The sequence below is a fragment of the Cervus canadensis genome, chromosome 26 (assembly GCF_019320065.1).
Source record: "Cervus canadensis isolate Bull #8, Minnesota chromosome 26, ASM1932006v1, whole genome shotgun sequence".
NCBI lineage: Eukaryota > Metazoa > Chordata > Mammalia > Artiodactyla > Cervidae > Cervus > Cervus canadensis.
The window spans coordinates 41011481-41032289 of NC_057411.1; the positions used below are offsets into that span (position 1 = coordinate 41011481).

The 20809-nt window shown below is 46.0% G+C and overlaps 2 protein-coding genes across 2 annotated transcripts in view; one reads left to right on the top strand and one right to left on the bottom strand.

The window, feature by feature from the left end:
* Positions 1-302: 302 nt before the first annotated feature.
* On the bottom strand, positions 303-1012 carry LOC122428199 (skin secretory protein xP2-like). Its single transcript, XM_043448031.1, has 2 exons — positions 708-1012; positions 303-475 (listed from the first exon to the last, which is right to left on the bottom strand). The coding sequence occupies exons 1-2, from the start codon at positions 1010-1012 to the stop codon at positions 370-372; spliced, it is 411 nt and encodes a 136-aa protein (XP_043303966.1). The 3' UTR covers positions 303-369.
* A 336-nt stretch (positions 1013-1348) lies between these two features.
* The window catches only part of OTOP1 (otopetrin 1), a 48300-nt gene continuing 28839 nt past the window's right edge, over positions 1349-20809 (top strand). The window contains exons 1-2 of the mRNA XM_043448030.1: positions 1349-1751; positions 13576-13712. Coding sequence (XP_043303965.1) covers positions 1349-1751; positions 13576-13712 — 540 coding nt within the window. The remainder of the gene's footprint in view (positions 1752-13575; positions 13713-20809) is intronic.

Below are 20809 nucleotides of genomic sequence, written 5' to 3' on the forward strand. Positions count from 1 at the left end.
TGCAATTTGCTGGATCCACTGGAAAATGAAAATGTGGGTCCTCTGGTTCAAAATTAAGAATTTTAAAACGGCAAACAACAGGATGTTAAACCAAGGGCAAGAGGGTGTCTCCGGGGCGCCGAGCCCTCTGTTACTGCACTTTGGCTTGCTGTGAGCCCTGCCCGCCCTTCCTAGGTTCCATCCCCGCCGCCAGCGGTCCTTCCCAGCTCCCTGCTCTAGCCCGGATCTCAGACACGCCTGAAGACCTCCGGAGAGGGGCACCTGTCGGACAAAGTCTCCTTCGGGCGGTGGAGTAGGGGGTGGGGAGGGAACTGAGGGAGGGGTCTTGGGCCTCGCGTTCCAGGGAGGACCCCGGGGCAGCCCCCAGCCTCAGCTCGGCTCAGTCCAGAAGCAGCTCCCCATGCTTTTGGAGGAGGGAGAGAGATGATCTTTTCCTGGGAAGTGGCTCCCGTCTTTATCCGCTTCTGGGCGTCTCCTGGCAGACACACAGGGACACCAGGCAGACGGACGAACAGAGACACGAGCAAAAAAGACACGTCATCCCCATAGTAATAGACGTAGGGACGGGCACTGCCACCCCCTCATCCTCCCCGCCCCAACCAGGCACACCCAAAGACAGACAGAGAGACCCCGCACAGAGAACACAGACAGAGACACGCAGGGACGAGGACAGGCAGACTCACGCACACGGACACCTGCCGGCTCACCTAGACTTCCGCGGGCCGCCACGCAGACGCAGCGGCACCGGAGCCGCGCACTCATCCTCGGGGCTCGCGGTTCCAGGGCTGCCACGCCCCCGTGCCCACCCTCTCCGGCCGGCTCTGGACGACCCCTCGCTCCCCCGCACCCCAGCTCCGGGAGCCGCCTGTCGCCCGAGCAGGGCTGGGTCAGCCGGCGTCGGCTGAGGGGACGACAGAGCAGCGCACAGCGGGCGGGTTCCGACGCGCTGGGCTGGGGAGCTGGAGGACGGACGCGCGGCCGTCGGGGCAGGGCAGGAGCCCCGCCGAGGCATCGGGGGCGGGTGGGGGGCCCGCGTGGGTCCAGGGTGCTGGGAAGGGTTGCCCCGGACCTTGCGGAGGGAGGGGAAGTGGGCAGTGTGCACTTAGAGCATAGCGGATCTGGAAGAAGCCGGGGTCAGCGGGGTGGGGACGTGGTAAGTGGATTGGGTGAGCGCCTTGACCGAGGGCAGGGAGGCAGAAGGCGGGAGACCAGGTGTCCGCGGGTGATCAGGACAGGGGGGCTGATCGGCCGAGGCCCCTCGGGGCTAGGGCAGGGGAGGACGGGGGCAGCGGGTGGGGCGCAGGTCGCAGCCGTCCCCGAGGAGAGACTAGGTGAGGGTCACTCAGTGATGCCGGAGGGCCAAGGGGCGCCTGCCGCTCTCCTGGCGGCTCCGAGCGACTCGGAAAGGGGCTTGTCCTGGCCCGCGGCCCCCCCGCCGTCACCGTTCCTGGCCCCGGGGTCCCCGGGGTCCCCGGCCCCTCGGCGGGGCGCCGTCCGCGCCAGCTTCCCGCAGAAGCTGGCCGAGGCCCTGAGCAGCCAGTACGCGCTGAACGTGTTCGTGGCGGGGCTGCTGTTCCTGCTGGCCTGGGCCGTGCACGCCTCGGGCGTGGGGAAGAGGGACCTGCTCTGCTTCCTCACGGCGCTCATGCTGCTGCAGCTGCTGTGGATGGCGTGGTACGTGCGCCGCAGCGCCGCGCACCGCCGCCTCATCCGCCCCAAGGACGCGTACGCCGGCGCGCGCTGGCTCCGCGGTGAGTCCCCGACGCCGCCAACAGGCGGCGGGCGCGCGAGCGCACCGCGAAACCAGCCTGCTCGCCCGCTAGCTGCAGACACGCAGTATCTCCGCACCATCGACCCCTTCCGCCTCCCTCCTTTAGTCTTTTCTGCCTCCGTCTTCCTGTCCATCTTTCTGCGCCCCCCACCCGCAACCTTCACTTCTTTTCTCTCTCCCTCCGCCTTCAGGCTCTTGCCTTATATTCCGACGTTGGAACTACGGTTACACAAACCTATTCACATCTTTCTTTCCTTGTTTAAAGCCCTACCATGGTTCCACTGACCCCGTGACGGAGGCCACACTCCCTATCCTGGCGTTGAAGGCTCTCTCTGATCTGGTCCCAGGTGATTCCGTTGTCCTCATTCTGTGCTCCAGTCTCAAAGGCTTTAAGTTCCCATCATGGTGTGTCGTTCCTTCAAAGATCTGGCTCCAACGCCACCTTCTCCACACACCTGGCAGGAATTACTCCTCACTCCCATGGGTCACCATGGCTCTACGTAGAGCTCTTTTGGCCTTTGTGAATTTCTGCCTTGTCTTATGACTAGTTGGATATGAGCCTGGTCATCCAGATGAGATTTGAGGTTTCTTAGGCTCAGGGACTGTGTCTAGTTCATCTTGCCTTTGGAAAAACTACAGACAACTCCAAGGTGGCCCAAATTCCTGCTCTGAATGTGGTTGTTTCAGGGAAGTTCATGGTTTTGTGACCCTATAAACGGCAGTGAATCCAGCGCCATAGCAAACAAACAGGCAAAAAGAATGGAATGTTGCTTTGAGGCTGTTGACTTAGGCTCAAAAATATCACTCACAGGCTTTTGAAATATGCTTCTCTGTAGTGGCAGAATCTTCCCTTGGTCTTTCCCTCACTTCCTTCCTCCTCCATCCTTCTGTCCTTCTTTCTTCCCTTCTTTTTCTTCTCCCCTAATCCAACCCTTCCCTTCCCCTCCCTTTCCCATCCACCCTCCTCCCTTCTTTCCTTTCTCTCTTCCTCCCCCACTCTCCCTCCTTCTGTCTTTTCTTTCTCCCACCCTCCCCTCCTCCTTCCTTCTTCTCTCCCTCCCCTGCCCTGCTCTTCCTCTCTCTTCCCTCCTCTTTCTTTCCCTCCTTCCAGGAAGACTCTGAGCATTGGGGTCCCAGTCAATGGGTGGGTGGTACTGCCATGTCCCAAGACTAGGAAGACAGAAGGAGGAATAGCGGTGGGAATGCAGAATCAGGACTCCTCCTGTGGATGTGTTACATCTGAGATGTCCATTAGACATCAGGCAGAGATGGAATAAAAGAGGCAATGTCGAGAGAGCACGTAGTAGGTGCTCAATAAATGGTGTGGCTGTTTAGACACTCAGCAAGTTGCTCCATGATAACAGAACTTTTCAGGTGAGGCATGTGGATGATGGAAGTGGCGCTGACTCTGAGGGCATGGCTTGATAACTCAGCTCTGTTACCCTTGCCTTTCTGAGTCCCAGTTTCCTCATCAGTAAAATAAGAATCCTGTCTGCCTCTCAGGGAAGGAGCTGGGAGATGTTGCCTGAAAGCGGTTTGCAAAGCACTGTCTACCCCTGTAAATGAGCTGTGGTTTATCAAAGAAACAAGAGCTTAATCATCTCAAAAGTACACTAGGAAGCCACAGTGCCAAGGGAAGTGCCTTTAGCTGAAGCAGAGACTGAGGTTTTCCTTGGAATCCCAGCTGGAAAGACAGGTTTGACTTAGCTCTGCCCTGGGTCCTGTGTTGGTCTTGGAAGTCTGCAGCTCTGACGAAGAGCCAGCCTGTGGAATTCTGGACACTGAGGTTTTCCAGAGAAAGTTTTTGGGTCTTGGTATGGGCTGTGAAACATTTCTTTGAGCAGAAGACATTCTGTCTCACCTACTGTGTATGAGAAAGGGAAGACTTTTTTGGGAACAAAAATCATTGACTATCATAAAAAATCAGCAGGAAGGATGAATTATTCATCCAGATCCTCTATATGCTGCGTAAAGAGACTGATTTCTTCTGGAAGAAGTGGCAGCAGCAGGACATCTCATGCCAACCCTGGTGCTCAGTGACAGGAAAACCCCATGAGTAGCTGTTTCATCCTGTTAATTACCAAGGTCCTGTTTCTCTTCTGTTTCTGGTCTCTCGAAAGACTGCAGTGGTGATGGGAAGTTTTTTTCCTGATTTCCGGCCTGTGTCAAGCCCAGAGAAGTGTTTTTTAACACAAAATCATGACACTGTTATTAACACAAAATCATGTCAATGACGACAGTAGGACTAATAGCCACGTTTATTGAGTGCGTTCAGAATGCTGGTTAGAGGTATTGTCCCAGTTGTTTGTCACGGTGATGCTTTCTTTGTGTGTGTGAATGGTCACTCCCAAATCTACTCCTTTTATGAGATCAGATTTTTACCAAGTGCCCCCCCGCTTTGCTTTCTTTCGTTTCTGTTTTTTTTTTTTTTTAAAGCAAAGAGAGCTTAGGAGAAGAGTCGTTGGTTACTTCTCTGCCCTCTCCTGAACAATAATTGATTAGCTATAATCTTTACTTCTTTTTTTCTTCCTTTTTAAAAATTGAATTATAGTTGGTTTGCAGTGTTGCACCAATCTCTGCAGTACAGCAAAGTGACCCAGTTATACACATATAGACATTCTTACAAAGTGCTTTTATACTTAAAACGAGGTGCATCCGTGTACCCGGCACATTGCCTCTCCATCTGCTCTGAGCACCGTGGTCCTTATCTGTTGGGGCTGCAAGTAAAGCGAGCTGCATCTGTAAGACGTGCCCAGGACAGGTGGCTGTAGAGATAAAGGTGGGGACGCAGCGATGGATCTCAGAAAGAGGCCGTCTCCATGTGTGAGAAATTGAAGGTTGCAGAAAGAGTTGCTTCCAAGCACCTGTGTGCAGAGAGGCGTGCCCGTCAGGTGGTGGCAGGGAACAGAGGAGGAGGGAGAGGCAAGGTATGAAGGCTCCAGGACCCAAGGATGCAACTGCCTCTGAACGCTGGGAGCCCACAGTCTGGAGTACAGCCCGGACTCACAGAAACTCCTGGAGGATGCTTGGCAGGGTTGCGAAACCCAGCGTGCAGCCCTGCGGCAGTGTCTGTTGCGGCTAAGGAGGGGGCGGTCAGGGTGGGTCCCCGTGGGATTCCAGTCCACCCTGCTGACTTCCGGGTGGATGCGGCAAGTTCATGAACATGACGCTGGGCTTCAGGTTGTCTCCCTCCTCGGGATGCGTGCTCATCTCAATCTGATCACCTCACGCCTCTGCAGACACCCCTTGTTTCCCTGGGCTTCTGTTCCTGCCGCGGGTATAGTGAGCACGTGTCAGTGTGCCCAGCAATTCTTCTCCTGTTTCTTAAACAGTAGCCCACTTGAGACATAGTCCACATAATCTACAATTCACCCGTTTAAAGAATCTGCCTGCAGTGCAGGAGACGTGGGTTTGATTCCTGGGCTGGGAAGATCCCCTGGAAAAGGGAATGGCAACCCACTCCAGTATTATTATTATTGTCTGGAGAATTCCATAGACAGAGGAGCCTGGCAGACTATAGTCCATGGGGTCGCAAAGAGACACAACTGAGTGACTGACACATAGACACACACAAAGCGCGCAAGCTGCTGCTACTGCTGAGTCACTTCAGTCGTGTCCGACTCTGTGCGACCCCATAGACGGCAGCCCACCAGGCTCCACCGTCCCTGGGATTCTCCAGGCAAGAACACTGGAGTGGGTTGCCATTTCTTTCTCCAATGCAGGAAAGTGAAAAATGAAAGTGAAGTTGCTCAGTCGTGTCCGACTCTGTGCGACCCCATAGAAGGCAGCCCACCAAGCTCCCATCCCTGGGATTCTCCAGGCAAGAACACTGGAGTGGGTTGCCTTTTCCTTCTCCAATGCATGAAAGTGAAAAGTGAAAGTGAAGTCGCTCAGTCATGTCCGACTCTTGGAGACCCCATGGACTGCAGCCCACCAGGCTCCTCCGTCCGTGGGATTTTCCAGGCAAGAGTGCTGGAGTGGGTTGCCAGTGCCTCCTCCGGCACAAGCTGATGGGTTGTGGGCTATTCACGGATATATGCAACTATCACCACAGTCAGTTTTTAGAACATTTTATCATCTCAAATAGAAGCATGTGTGCTTTAGCTCTTACCCCTTGATACCTCTTACCCCCTGAGAGCCTTTACCCGCTACCTACCCCAGGAATAGATAACCATGAATCTACTTTCTATCTCTAGATTTGCCTGGCTTGGACGTTTTAGACATTTTAGTGAATGGAATCACCTAGTAGGTCATGTTGGTGATCAGCTTCTTGCACTTACTGTAATATTTCCAGTCTCACAGTAGTTCTTGAGGTGGATATTATCACCTTCATCGTCTGGACCAAGAAGCTGAAAGGGCATCATCCGGGGGAGAGTTGAGCCCCTGTCACTGGAAACATTCAGACAGAGCAAGAAAGAGAAGAGGGCTGCTCCTTGTGATATTAGAGGGTGACACTTCATGTGACTTCTGTCCTCTCCACCCAGCGGAGGGATCTTTGGAACATGCAGAGAATAGCAGAGCCCACAGCATGGGGACACCTTTTGTAGTGGCTGGGCAGAAACTTTGATCTGGTTTGGTTCAACAGCCTGGACCGAGCTCTGGGGCACTGGTGGACTCTGGGGACAGCAGGATGCTCAGCTGTGGCCCCTGTATGAAGAGCTGCAAGAGGGGGCAAGGATGGTGCAGACAGTGAGGGGCCTCAGAGCACAAGGGCTAAGAGCTCCCCGCCCACCCCCCTGCATGTAGCCTCACTTTTCTGCCTCAGTTTCCTCATTTGTTAAATGGGGAGGATGATGCCCCAACGGGGGGGCTTCCCTGGAGGCACTCAGCAGTAAAGAATCTGCTGCAATGCAGGAGATTCGGGTTCGACCCCCTGGAAGAGAGCAGGGCAACCCACTCCAGTATTCTTGCCTGGAGAATCCCATCCCCTGGACAGAGCAGCCTGGAGGGCTACAGTCCATGGAGTTGCAAAGAATCAGACATGACTGAACATCTGAGCATGCATGCATATATAGGGAGAATATGTAGGGTCTCAGGAAGCTACCTTGAATTTAAAAAAGGATAAAAGAATACACAGAATATAGAGAACTGATCATGACAGTGACACCAGCAAAATTCTGGAGCCAGTGAAGATGCAGGGGTTTTGAGAAATTTCCCCAGGAAAGGGAACAGCGATCCCCTAGGCTCAGCCTGGGCTCACTGTGGGAGAGTTTTGCCTAACTGCATGCATTCTCTCACATTTGTTTTTTGGATGGGGTTTCTGCTCCAGTAGAAAACACAAACCTCATGTCAGGATTTCAGCCTTATGATGCAGCTGCCTAAAAAGCTGATGGTGGTTGGGCACTGATTGGAAAGGAAGTCAGGCTGCAAGTGGAGTGTCCCCCTTGGAGCATCACATGGGTGCCGCTAGGGGGTGGCGCCAGGAGGAGTGAAAGGGGTGTACAGACGGTCCAGGAGAGAGAGGATGTGGAGCTGGCAGGAAATGAGAGTCATTTTTTCAGGGAAGCCTTTCATGTTGCCTTCAGACCAGGTGGGTCTTCTGGGTTGTGTGTTCTTATAACACCTTGTTCACTTTCTTCCTAGCATTTCTCAAGCAGGAGATTGTGTCATTCAGTTTGTTGATCTAACCAGATGGTGAGCTCTTCAAAGCAGAGACCCTGTTTGAATGTGCTTCCCTTTATAACCTGAGCTCCTGGCACATGGCCTAACATGCGATGAGTGCCAGCTGATATTTACTGAATCATCAAGTGGATGAATGGATAGTTGAATGGATGGATGAAGGAATGAGTGAATGATGGCAGAATTGCCAGGAAAGAGGATGGTGGTTCTGGGGTGCTGGCTGAAGTTCCGTGTGGGGAAGAGCATTCTAATCTAAGCAGCAGCTGGTGATGCAAAGGGTGAGCCTCCCAGCCCTGGGCACGTTCAGGTGGAGACCAGACAGGTGCTGGTCATGATGCAATGGGAAGCATCCTTGCATGAGATGGGGGATGTAGACTAACTCTGCAGTACCTTCAAACCTCTAAGAGTCTATAGTTTAAGGTTCTAGACTCCTAGGAGGGATCTGGGCATCTAACATAGAGGAGGGGGTCTCCCTTATGCCAACACTAAACATTTTAGGATTATTCTCAAGTAATGTGACTGGGGAACCTTCTAATTCAATTGTGGATTCAGTTCCTCTATGTCCTGTCTTATGTCTGCTAGATTTGTCTAGTTCTGAAATCTTTCACTGTTTTTTTAAAGTAGCAGTTAAATACACAAAAATGGTTTTATTTGGGTTATTTGATTATTATGTCTTCCTCATTCATGATGGTTTTTTCCCACATGTAATGATAAAGATGGAGGAATTCTTCATCCTAAGTATTACAGTGACTCTTAAATCCCGTGTGTTCTGACATCAACATTGCTCTACCTCCCTTCTTTGAGTTTGCATTGCCTACTTCCTTTCTGTCCACCTCCCTATTTTCCACTGTTGTCATTCAGTTAAAAGTGTGTTTTATGTAAAGATCGTATAGTTAGGTTTTGGTTTTAATTCAGAATTCCCATCTTTGTTTACTAACTCATGGGAGACTTAGATCATTCTAATTATAATGATTTATATTCTGGATTTTGTTGTTTCTGTTTTTCTTTAGGATGATTATAATGATTTATTTTACAAATTGTTGACTCATTTGCCTTTTACAGTGTTTGCTCTTTGGAGAACTTGAACGTTCTACTGTGTTTTTCCACTCTATTGACAACTAACTTCCCTTTCCTCGTTCTCATAACCAGACACATATCACTCCATTCTCACACATTGCTTCCCACTCCAAGACCCTCACATTCCTCTCGATTCCAAAGAGATGAGACCTTTAGAATGCATTTGTTTCCCTCTTTTCCCCTAGTACCCGTCTCTTTACCATGAGAACTTTGAAAGGTTGTTCTGCTCCTCACTCAGTCCATCCCCAGCTTTAGTCTGTATCACAAGTCTATAAAGAGCATGTAAATTACACATTTCCAGACAGTTTATCTTCATCCATTTGGATATAACTTCTATCATCTTGTTCTTATTTCAATTAATCTGGACTATTCATCCATTCACTCAGGCATCCATCCATAATCCATCCATCCCTCCTTCCATCATCCATCATCCACCATCTATCCATCCATCCATCTATCATCCATGCATTTACCCCCTCCCTCCCTTCCTTCTCTCTTTCCTTCCATTATACATCCATTTACCCCTTCAATCTGTTGCAAAGCTTATTGCTCATTGCTTCTCCCTTTCCTCTTTGTCTTCCCTCTCTAAGAGGGTTCCTGATTGTTTGGTTAAAGCTCTTTGTCAGGTGAGTTCTGTGGATAGTTTTCTCCCATCATTTTTTTTTGTCAGTTCAGCTCTCACCTTCTCAGAGAATCCTTTTCTGACCACCATCGTCAACCTCATGCACTTGGCACTTCCTGACATTTCTTCTGTGTTTATCATTTATTTGCCTACTTTCCTGTCTTCCCCACTACAAGGTTAAGCTCACCAAGGACATCTTCTTTGTTTTATTGATGTTTTTAAACCCTGAGTACCTGGATCTTATTTGAACAACAAAGAGGTGTCAAACAATTATATTCGGCTTATCTTCACATATCTTTCTGTCTTTTGCCTTGACCCATGGGCACCATCTTGCCTGGGAATAGGGTTTCTCAACTGCAGTCCTTTCTTTGCAGTGGACTCTAGCTACTCTTCCACTGGTTTCTGATTTCACACAATGCAGATGAGACGTCTGGTGCCAGCTCTTTCCTCTATATCTTCTGCACATCCCAATTTATGCAATGTTATATGCATGTATTTTGTTTCTCCAGCGATCTTATTTGCTTACCTTTGAGCGCCTGGCAAAACGCCTCATGCCTAGTGTGTGTGTGCTCTGTTGCACAGTCCTGTCCGATTCTTTTTGATCTCCTGGACCCCCTGACCCCGCCAGGCTTCTCTGTCCATGGAATTGCCTAGGCAAGAATACTGGAGTGGAGTGCCACTTCCTCTTCCAGGGGATCTTCCCCACCCAGGGCTTGAACCCATGTCTACCTGTGTCTCCTGCATTGGCAGGCAGATTCTTTACCACTGTACTGGGAAGCTCCTCATGTATAGTAGGAGTCCCTAAAACGTTTGTTGTAGAAAGAAATGGTTGGGAGGATGGATGAAAGAAGGAAGGGCTGCAGGAGGTGAGAAGGCATGTGGTGTTCTTATCACAACTCTTGAAATGTCAGTGACAGAGATGTTCCAAGTCAATGGTTCTCCAGGTGGGTTCCCAGGCCAACAGCATTCAGTCTACCTCAGAACTTGTTAGAGATGCAAATTTGGGCCCCCCGCCCCAGACCTATCGAATTAGAAACTCTGGGGGTGGAACCCAATACTCTGCTTTAACAAGTCCTCCGGGTGATTCCAACCCAGGCTCAAGTTTGAGAACCACGGCTGTGGACCAGTCTCGGTTTATAGATGGGAAAACCAAGACCAGGAGCTTGGGAATGACCTGTCTGAACTCACACATTCTGTCCGTGACACAGCCGGGTCCCCAGAGTTACAGCCTCTGCCCTTGCCACCCAACCAGCCTGCCTCACTTCATCTGGTCATTTCTCTTTGTAATCAAAAGGAACCATGCATTTGTCAAACCGTTTCAAAGCCCTGGTATTGAATCTCCACTCCTGTGAAGTTTCTGATTTCACTGGGGGTTTTCCAGAATTTGGAAAAAAAAAAAAAGTGACTTAGAGTTGTTTCTCCAAGGCTTTGAGCAGTGGAAAGGAGCCAGGCGATCGCATTACTCCTCACTGGAGGCCTCTTGGGCCGGAGTTGTAATGTTATAGCTCCCTGTGATGGCCCAGGCCCTCCTCTCTCTCTCGCCATGATGCATGTCACACACGATCTGGTTTCCTGCTTTCGTGGGAGAGAATGTATGAATGGTGATTGATGTTGGCCCATAAGAGGGACTAGGGACTTTGGCCTTGATCAAATCCCTATGGTTATGATGCTTTTCTTGCTAATTTCTTCATTTGGTTACAAGTTCCTTTTTTAATGTATTTTGCATACTCCTTTCCAATCTTATTCATATGCCTGTTTTTGTTAGTTTTCATTTGTTGTCAGCCATGCCGGATATACCATCAAAGAGTGTTTCCTTTCTCCATGTCACTAGCACAGCACTTTACATGCCGCAACTATAGACACGTCCCTGTCATTCTTAAAAAGTAAACTTTCTATTTTAAAGAAGACTTGCAAAGATAGTACAGCAAGTTCCTGTATACCTTATTCCCCTTACTTTTATTCTTTAGCGAACAGGCTTTTAGGATCAAAGAACTGAGATATTTTGAGAACAATGACGCTCTTAGTTTGATCATTTTGCGTGGGAAAAGCTTCTAGAGGACTTCTTTTGTTTTGCCCAAATTCTGTTGAATGTACATCATTTGTCAGACCCCAGAATATGCCTGAGGCCCGTACAATGGTAAACAAGGCATAATGTTTTCTTCTAGTTTTAGCTCCTGAGGCCAATAGTAGAATTTGCTTCATATATATTAAAATTTTTTTAAATTGTGATCAAATAAACAGAGCATACAATTTACCAGCTTAATCATTTAAAGGTACAGTTCAGTGGTGTTAAGTACATTCATTTTTGTGAATTAATTGCAGTTAATGTTCAATATTCTTTCATCTTGTAAAACGAGAAGTCTGTATCATTAAATAACTCCTGATTTTCTCCTCCACCCTGCCCCTAGCAGGAACCGTTTTACTTTTTGTTCCTGTGAATGCAACTACTCTGAGGAGTAAGTGGAATCATGCAGCATTTGTCTTTTTGTGACTAGCTTATTTCACTTATAGACCCTGAGCTCCATGATGTTCTCATGGTTTGTCCAGGTGTTATCACGTGTCACAACGGCCTTCCTTTTCAAAGCTGAATCACGTTCCACTGAATGGACATGCCACATTTTGTTTATCCATTCATCCAAGGATAGACGCTCAGGTTGCTTCCTGCTTTAGGCTCTTGTGAATGATGCAGCCGTGAACGTGGGTGACCATGTATCCCTTTGTGTCCCTGCTTTTGATCCTTTGGTATAAACCCAGAAGTGGAATTGCTAGACCATGTGGAGTTATTGTTTTTAATTTTCTGAGCAACTGCCATACTGTTTTCCACAGGGGCTGCACCATTTTACCTTCCCATCACCAGTGTATAAGGATTCTGGTTTCTCCACATCTTTGTTATTATTTCCCGTCTTTCCTCCCTCGCTCCCTCCTTTCCTGTCTTTCTTCCTTCCCTCCTCCCCTTCTCTCCCCTCCCCCTTCCCTGCTCCTTCCCCCCTGCCATCCTTTTTCTCTCTCTTCTTTTTTGGGTAGTGGCCATCCTAATGCACGTGAGATGGTCTTTCACAGTGATTTTCATTTTCCTTTCCCTAATGGCTAGTGCTGTTCAGTGTTTTTTCATGTGTTAAATATCCATTTACATATGTTCTTTGGAGAAATGTCTATTCTAGTCCTGTGCTTATTTTTTTAATTGTTTTTTTAAATAAAATGTTTATATTGTAGTTCTTCATAGAATTTGGATACTCTCACCTTATCAGATATGTGGTCTGTGAATATTTTCTTTCATTCTGTGGGTTGATAGAGTCCTCTGATGCCTAATTTTTTTTTTTTCATTTTAATGTGGGCTTCCCCTGTGACTCAGCTGGTAAAGAATCCACCTGCAATGTGGGAGACCCGGGTTCAATCCCTGGGTTGGGAAGATCCCCTGGAGAAAGGAAAGGCTACCCACTCCAGTATTCTGGCCTGGAGAATTCCATGGACTCTATAGTGGTGGCAAAGAGTCAGACATAACTGAGTGACTAATGTAACTATTTTTTACTTTTGGACTTGTGCTTTTGGTGTCATATCCAATAAATCATTGCCAAACCCAATATTATAAGGATTTTTTCCTATGTTTTCTTCTAAGATTTTATAGTTTTAGGTTTTAGAATAAGTCTTTGATTCATTCCCTGGTGGCTCAGATGGTAAAGACTCTGCTTACAATGTAGGAAACCTGGGTTTGATCCCTGGGTTGGGGAGATCCCCTGGAGAAGGAAATGGCAACCCACTCCAGTATTCTTGCCTGGAAAATCCCATGGACAGAGCAGCCTGGCAGGCTATAGTCCATGGGGTCGCAAAGAGTGGGACATGACTGAAAAACTAACATTTTTCATTTTGAGTTAATTTTTATATATGCTGTAAGGTGAGCATCGAGCTTCATTAAAAAAATTTTTTTTATTCATTTGGACTTCCCTGGTGGCTCAGATAGTAAAGAATCTGCCTGCAATGTGGGAGACCCAGGTTCAATCCCTGGGTTGGGAAGATCCCCTGGAGAAGGGAATGGCTTCCCACTTCAGTATTCTTGCCTGGAGAATTCCATGGACAGAGGAGCCTGGTGGGTTAAGTACATGGAGTTGCAGAGTCGGACTGAACAATTGAACAACTGACACACACACACACACATTTATTTGGCTGCCCTGGGTCTTATTAGATGTGGTATGTGGGATCTTGTTCCCTGGTCAGGGATCAAACCCGGGCCCCCTGCTTTGGGAACACAGAGTCTTAGCCACTGGATCACCAGGGAAGTCCCCAGCTTCATTCTTTTGCATGTGGATACCCAGTTTCCCAGCATCAGTTTTTGAAACAAATGTCATTTTCCAGTTGAGCCATCTTGGCACCCTTGTTCAAATACAGTCACTTGAATGTATATATGAGGGCTTAATATAATGTATTTTGAAATGATGTCAGTGCATGTTAACACACGTGTGTGTTTCTGCCACCTCCCCACCCCATTCAGGTAGCGTCACATTGTTTGCAATCATCACCATCATCCTGGGATGCCTTAAAATTGGGTACTTCATTGGATTTTCTGAATGTTTATCAGCCACTGAAGGAGTTTTCCCTGTCACCCATGCGGTGCATACTCTGTTGCAGGTAAACCACACGATGTTTGCTTATGTTGCTTTGATGTCTGTCAAGTGTATCCCAGGGTGTCTAAGACGGTCTTCTGGCCACCTCCTCTGTACAGTGGGACTGTGTCCCTGTGGCCACTTTTGTGGGAATCTTAAGGGGCAGAACTTACACTGATAAAGAGTCAGGAAATTCATCCAGGCTGGAGCCCATGGGAAAAGGCTTGGGGAATTTTAATTAACAGTTTTATTGAGATATAATTCACATCCCACACTGATTTAAATTGTACAGTTCAGTGGCTTGGTATATTCATAGGGCTGTGCAACCATACCCATAATCTTTAGAACATTTTCATCATCCCCCCCAAAAACTTCAGGCCATTACAGTCTCTGCTCTGAGTCACTGAGACACTTTTTTTTTTTTGGTGTGTTTGCTTACTTGTGGATTAAAATCTTTAGAAAAGTACGAGAATTTCTTTCTCTACCTTGGTCAACTTGGTGTGGCTAAGAAAGGAAGGACTTGATATGTAATTTAAATCTGTAGCTTAGAATCAGAAAAACCTCATGTTTGAAGAAGACCCAAGATGAGTCTCCAGCATCACTTCCATTCTTGGCTGAAATCCCTGGTGATGGCTATCAGAGTTGACATAACCGCAAAAGTAACAAGGAGTGTTTTTATTGGACTTTTGCATTTCACTTCGTGTAGTGCTTTCAACATCTCCACAAGCACAGCTATTGGATCGTCACACTAAGGAGGGGACAAATGACTGGCCCAAAGTCACAACCAAGATGCCGTGATTCTTTTTTTTTTAATTGCAGTGTAGTTGACTTACAATGTTGTGTTCATTTCTGCTGTGCAGCAAAATGATTCAGTTATATATATATACACACACACATTCTCTACACACACACACACACACACATTCTTATGTTGTTGTTCAGTTGCTAAGTCAGGTCTAACTCTGTGTGACCCCCTGCATTGCAGCATGCCAGGCTTCCCTGTCCTTCAGTCTCTCCCAGAGTTGCTCAAACCCATGTCCATCGAGTCAGTGATGCCATCCAACCATCTCATCCTCTGTCGCCCCCTTCTCCTCCTGCCCTCCATCTTTCCCAGCATTAGGATCTTTTCAAATGAGTTGGCTCTTTGCATCAGGTGGCCAAAGTATTGGAGCTTCAGCTTCACATTCTTATATATGTATACATTCTTTATACATACACAAACATTCTCAAATGGTTTGTCTCCATGGAAGTCACCCTGAAAAACCATGAGCTTGATCCAGGGATACTGTTATTGCTCAAAATGTTTCTGCATTCCCCATTGAGGAACGTCCTTTAGGACAAATGTCTCACTTCTGAGGGCCAATGATGCCATTTTTTAAATCTCCATCTTTTATTAAAAGTGGCCTCCACCTGCATCCAGGTGACTGACAGTCAGCTCTCGGTGACCTTATGATCTTGAGATCAAACACATCCTCACAAGTGAAGCTCTTTGAGAGGATGTGCCAGGCGAGCTTGGCAGAAGTTTGTCTTCATGGGAGCATCTCTGGAACGGGGCAGGCGCTCCCAGGGCAATTTGTTTGAAGGAGTCACCTTGAGTTTTGAGAATTATTATGGGGTGAATCATGTCCCTCACATTCACATGTTGAAGCCCTAAAGTCCAGGACCTCAGCCAGTGATTGTTTGGAGACAGAATCTTGACAGAGGTAATTAAGGCTAAATGAGGCCACTTTGTTATTGTCGTTTAGTCGCCAAGTTGTGTCCAGCTCTTTGTGACCCCATGGACTGCAGCACAACAGGCTTCCCTGTCCCTCACCATCTCCTGGACTTTGCCCAAGTTCATGTCCAGTGAATGGGTGATGCCATCCAACCATCTCATCCTCTGTCACCCCCTTCTCCTCCTGTCTTCAATCTTTCCCAGTATCAGGGTCTTTTCCAATGAGTCAGCTCTTTGCATTAGGTGGCCAAAGTATTGGAGCTTCAGCTTCAGCTTCAGTCCTTCCAGTGAATGTTCAGAGTTTATTTCCTTTAGGATGGACTGGTTTGATCTTGTTGCAGTCCAAGGGACTCTCAAGAGTTTTCTCCAGCACCACAGTTTGGAAACATCAATTCTTCAGCACTCTCTCTTCCTTATGGTCCTTCCTGGATGTCACTAGGGTGGGCCCTGATCTTACGGGACCGGTGTCCTTGTGAGAAGAGGAGGGGAGGACACAGACTCACAGTGTGAGGGTACTGAAGGGAGGTGGCTGTCTGTAGGGAAGGAGAGAGGCCTCAGCAGGAACCAACAGGCCAGTACCTTCATCTCGGACTGCTGGGTTCTAGACTTGGGGGAAACTTAATTTCGGCTATTTAAGCCACCTAATCTGTGGTATTTTGTTCTGGAAGTGCCAGCAAATGAATGCAATTCATTCCAGGGGTGTGCAATTCATCCCATCCCACGAGGACAGTCTTCTAGAGATTCCAGTGACAATGTGGAAAGCCTTAGGGGACCAGAAAGAACTTCCTTCTGCCCTCCCACCTTCCCTTCCTCCCCCCTCTTTTCCTTCCTTCTTTCCTCCCTTCGTCCCCCACACAACAAGCCCTGCGTTCAGTACTCTGAGTCTAGGGGTGAAAAGCCATGGTCTGTTCTCTGTGGAGGAGTCAGTCAAAGGGGAGACAATCAACAAAACAGACACTGCCAGCACCAGGGCTCGATGCTTCGACAAAGTCACCCAGTAACGAGGGAGCGCCAGGGAGGCCTCTCACTAGTTTTGGGATGAGGGGTGTTTGTCAAGGAAAGAGGGGTGTGGTGTGTCAGACACCATAGCAGAGGACATTTGGGGGTATGCAGCCTCTCCACACGATGGGGAGGAGATGTGTGGGCTGTAGGGGGAGGTGAGCTAGGGCGATGGCCCTGGACTGGAGCTGTGGTTTAGTGTAGGGCTTACAAGCATGGACTCTGGCTTTGGTTCACACCAGCAGTGTGACCCTGAGCAAATGTCTTAACTTCTCTGGGCCTCACGGTCTCATCTGTGAAACACCTCCTTCATGGGGTTGTTGTGAGAATTAAAGGTGCAGTGTGTGTACCTAGCATGTTGCAGTGAGTGCTTGGTCAAGGCTGATGCCCACTTTGGAGCTTTGACTTTCCCACAAGGGCAGTGGGAAGCCATCGAAGGTTCTGGTCAGAGGAAAGACCTGGGCAGATTCTCCCACAAGGGCAGTGGGGAGCCATTGAAGGTTCTGGGCAGAGGAAAGACCTGGCCAGATGTGTGTTTTCAAAATATCACTCTGTTACTTGGTGGCTTGGGGATCTCTTCCTTCCTAATTTAAGACATTTTGTCAATCAGTCAATTAATCAATTTTTCTATCCTTACCAGATTTTGACTGTGTGCATTTGCTACATTAGATGATGGAAGAATGAAAATCATTACTTTTTATTGTTACCATCTTTTTAAATTCCATATATATGCATTAGTATACTGTATTGGTCTTTATCTTTCTGGCTTACTTCACTCTGCATAATGGGCTCCAGTTTCATCCATCTCATTAGAACTGATTCAAATGAATTCTTTTTAATAGCTGGGTAATATTCCATAGTGTATATGTACCACAGCTTCCTTATCCATTCGTCTGCTGATGGGCATCTAGGTTGCTTCCATGTCCTGGCAATTATAAACAGTGCTGCGATGAACCTTGGGGTACACATGTCTCTTTCAGATCTGGTTTCCTCAGTGTGTATGCCCAGGAGTGGGATTGCTGGGTCATATGGCAGTTCTAATCCCAGTTTTTTAAGGAATCTCCACACTGTTCTCCATAGTGGCTGTATTAGTTTGCATTCCCACCAACAGTGTAAGAGGGTTCCCTTTTCTCCACACCCTCTCCAGCATTTATTGCTTGTAGACTTTTGGATAGCAGCCATCCTGACTGGCGTGTAATGGTACCTCATTGAGGTTTTGATTTGCATTTCTATGATAATGAGTGATGTTGAGCATCTTTTCATGTGTTTGTTAGCCATCTGTACGTCTTCCTTGGAGAAATGTCTCTTTAGATCTTTGGCCCATTTTTTGATTGGGTCATTTATTTTTCTGGAATTGAGCTGCAGGAGTTGCTTGTATATTTTTGAGATTAATCCTTTGTCTGTTTCTTCATCTGCTATTGTTTTCTCCCATTCTGAAGGCTGTCTTTTCACCTTGCTTATAGTTTCCTTTGCTGTGCAGAAGCTTTTAAGTTTCATTAGGTCCCATTTGTTTATTTTTGCTTTTATTTCCAATATTCTGGGAGGTGGGTCATAGAGGATCTTGCTGTGATTTATGTCGGAGAGTGTTTTGCCTATGCTCTCCTCTAGAAGTTTTATAGTTTCTGGTCTTACATTTAGATCTTTAATCCATTTTGAGTTTATTTTGTGTATGGTGTTAGAAAGTGTTCTAGTTTCATTCTTTTACAAGTGGTTGACCAGTTTTCCCAGCACCACTTGTTAAAGAGGTTGTCTTTTTTCCATTGTATATCCTTGCCTCCTTTGTCAAAGATAAGGTGTCCATAGGTTCGTGGATTTATCTCTGGGCTTTCTATTCTGTTCCATTGATCTATATTTCTGTCTTTGTGCCAGTACCATACTGTCTTGATGACTGTGGCTTTGTAGTAGAGTCTGAAGTCAGGCAGGTTGATTCCTCCAGTTCCATTCTTCTTTCTCAAGATTACTTTGGCTATTCGAGGTTTTTTGTATTTCCATACAAATTGCGAAATTCTTTGGTCTAGTTCTGTGAAAAATACCGTTGGTAGCTTGATAGGGATTGCATTGAATCTATAGACTGCTTTGGGTAGAATAGCCATTTTGACAATATTGATTCTTCCAACCCATGAACACGGTATGTTTCTCCATCTGTTTGTGTCCTCTTTGATTTCTTTCATCAGTGTTTTATAGTTTTCTATGTATAGGTCTTTTGTTTCTTTAGGTAGATATACTCCTAAGTATTTTTTTTTTTTTTTTTCAATGGTGAATGGTATTGTTTCCTTAATTTCTCTTTCTGTTTTTTCATTGTTAGTATATAGGAATGCAAGGGATTTCTGTGTGTTAATTTTATATCCTGCAACTTTACTATATTCATTGATCAGCTCTAGTAATTTTCTGGTAGAGTCTTTAGGGTTTTCTATGTAGAGGATCATGTCATCTGCAAACAGTGAGAGTTTCACTTCTTCTTTTCCTATCTTGATTCCTTTTACTTCTTTTTCTGCTCTGATTGCTGTGGCCAAAACTTCCAAAACTATGTTGAATAGTAGTGGTGAGAGTGGGCACCCTTGTCTTGTTCCTGATTTTAGGGGAAATGCTTTCAATTTTTCACCATTGAGGGTAATGTTTGCTGTGGGTTTGTCATATATAGCTTTTATTATGTTGAGGTATGTACCTTCTATTCCTGCTTTCTGGAGAGTTTTAATCATAAATGGATGTTGAATTTTGTCAAAGGCTTTTTCTGCATCTATTGAGATAATCATATGGTTTTTATCTTTCAATTTGTTAATGTGGTGTATTACATTGATTGATTTGCAAATATCAAAGAATCCTTGCATTCTTGGGAAAAAGCCCACTTAGTTATGATATATGATCTTTTTAAATATGTTGTTGGATTCTGTTTGCTAGAATTTTGTTAAGGATTTTTGCATCTGTGTTCATCAGTGATATTGGCCTGTAGTTTTCTTTTTTGTGGCATCTTTATCTGGTTTTGGAATTAGGGTGATGGTGGCCTCATAGAATGAGTTTGGAAGTTTACCTTCTTCTGCAATTTTCTGGAAGAATTTGAGTAAGATAGGTGTTAGCTCTTCTCTAAATTTTTGGTAGAATTCAGCTGTGAAGCCATCTGGTCCTGGGCTTTTGTTTGCTGGAAGATTTCTGATTACAGTTTCAATTTCCATTCTTGTGATGGGTCTGTTAAGATCTTCTATTTCTTCTTGGTTCAGTTTTGGAAAGTTATACTTTTCTAGTAATTTGTCCATTTCTTCCAAGTTGTCCATTTTATTGGCACAGAGCTGCTGGTAGTAATCTCTTATGATCCTTTGTATTTCAGTGTTGTCTGTTGTGATCTCTCCATTTTCATTTCTAATTTTGTTGATTTGGTTCTTCTCCCTTTGTTTCTTAGTGAGTCTTGGTAACAGTTTGTCAATTTTGTTTATCTTTTCAAAAAACCAGCTTTTAGCTTTGTTGATTTTTGCTATGGTCTCTTTTGTTTCTTTTGCATTTATTTCTGCCCTAATTTTTAAGATTTCTTTCCTTCTCCTAGCCCTGGGGTTCTTCATTTCTTCCTTCTCTAGTTGTTTTAGGTGTAGAGCTAGGTTATTTATTTGACTTTTTTCTGGTTTCTTGAGGTAAGCCTGTAATGCTATGAACCTTCCCCTTAGCACTGCTTTTACAGTGTCCCATAGGTTTCGGGTTGTTGTGTTTTCATTTTCATTCATTTCTATGCATATTTTGATTTCTTCTATGATTTGTTGGTTATTCAGAAGCATGTTATTTAGCCTCCATATTTTTGAAATTTTTTTTTTTTTCATATTTTTGAATTTTTAATAGTTTTTTTTCCTGCAGTTGAGATCTAGTCTTATGCATTGTGGTCAGAAAAGATGACTGGAATGATTTCAATTTTTTTGAATTTACCAAGGCTAGATTTATGGCCCAGGATGTGATCTATTCTGGAGAAGGTTCCATGTGCACTTGAGAAAAAGGTGAAATTGATTGTTTTGGGGTGAAATGTCCTATAGATATCAATTAGGTCTAACTGGTCCATTGTGTCATTTAAGGTTTGTGTTTCCTTGTTAATTTTCTGTTTAGTTGATCTATCCATAGTTGTGAGTGGGGTATTAAAGTCCCCCACTATTATTGTGTTATTGTTAATTTCCCCTTTCATTCTTCTTAGCATTTGCCTTACATATTGCAGTGCTCCTATGTTGGGTGCATATATACTTATAATTGTTTTATCTTCTTCTTGGATTGATCCTTTGATCATTATGTAGTGTCCTTCTTTGTCTCTTTTCACAGCCTTTATTTTAAAGTCTATTTTATCTGATATGAGTATTGCGACTCCTGCTTTCTTTTGGTCTCCGTTAGAATAAAATATTTTTTTTGAGCCCTTCACTTTCAGTCTGTATGTGTCCCTTTTT

What these genes read in the sequence shown, in the direction of transcription:
- LOC122428199 (XM_043448031.1), bottom strand. Translation starts at nt 1,012, where the DNA reads ATGCCTCGGCGGGGCTCCTGCCCTGCCCCGACGGCCGCGCGTCCGTCC. An exon ending in GGCGGCCCGCGGAAGTCTAG is followed by an intron (nt 476 to 707) that starts GTGAGCCGGCAG and finishes TGTGTCTGCCAG; the next exon opens with GAGACGCCCAGAAGCGGATA.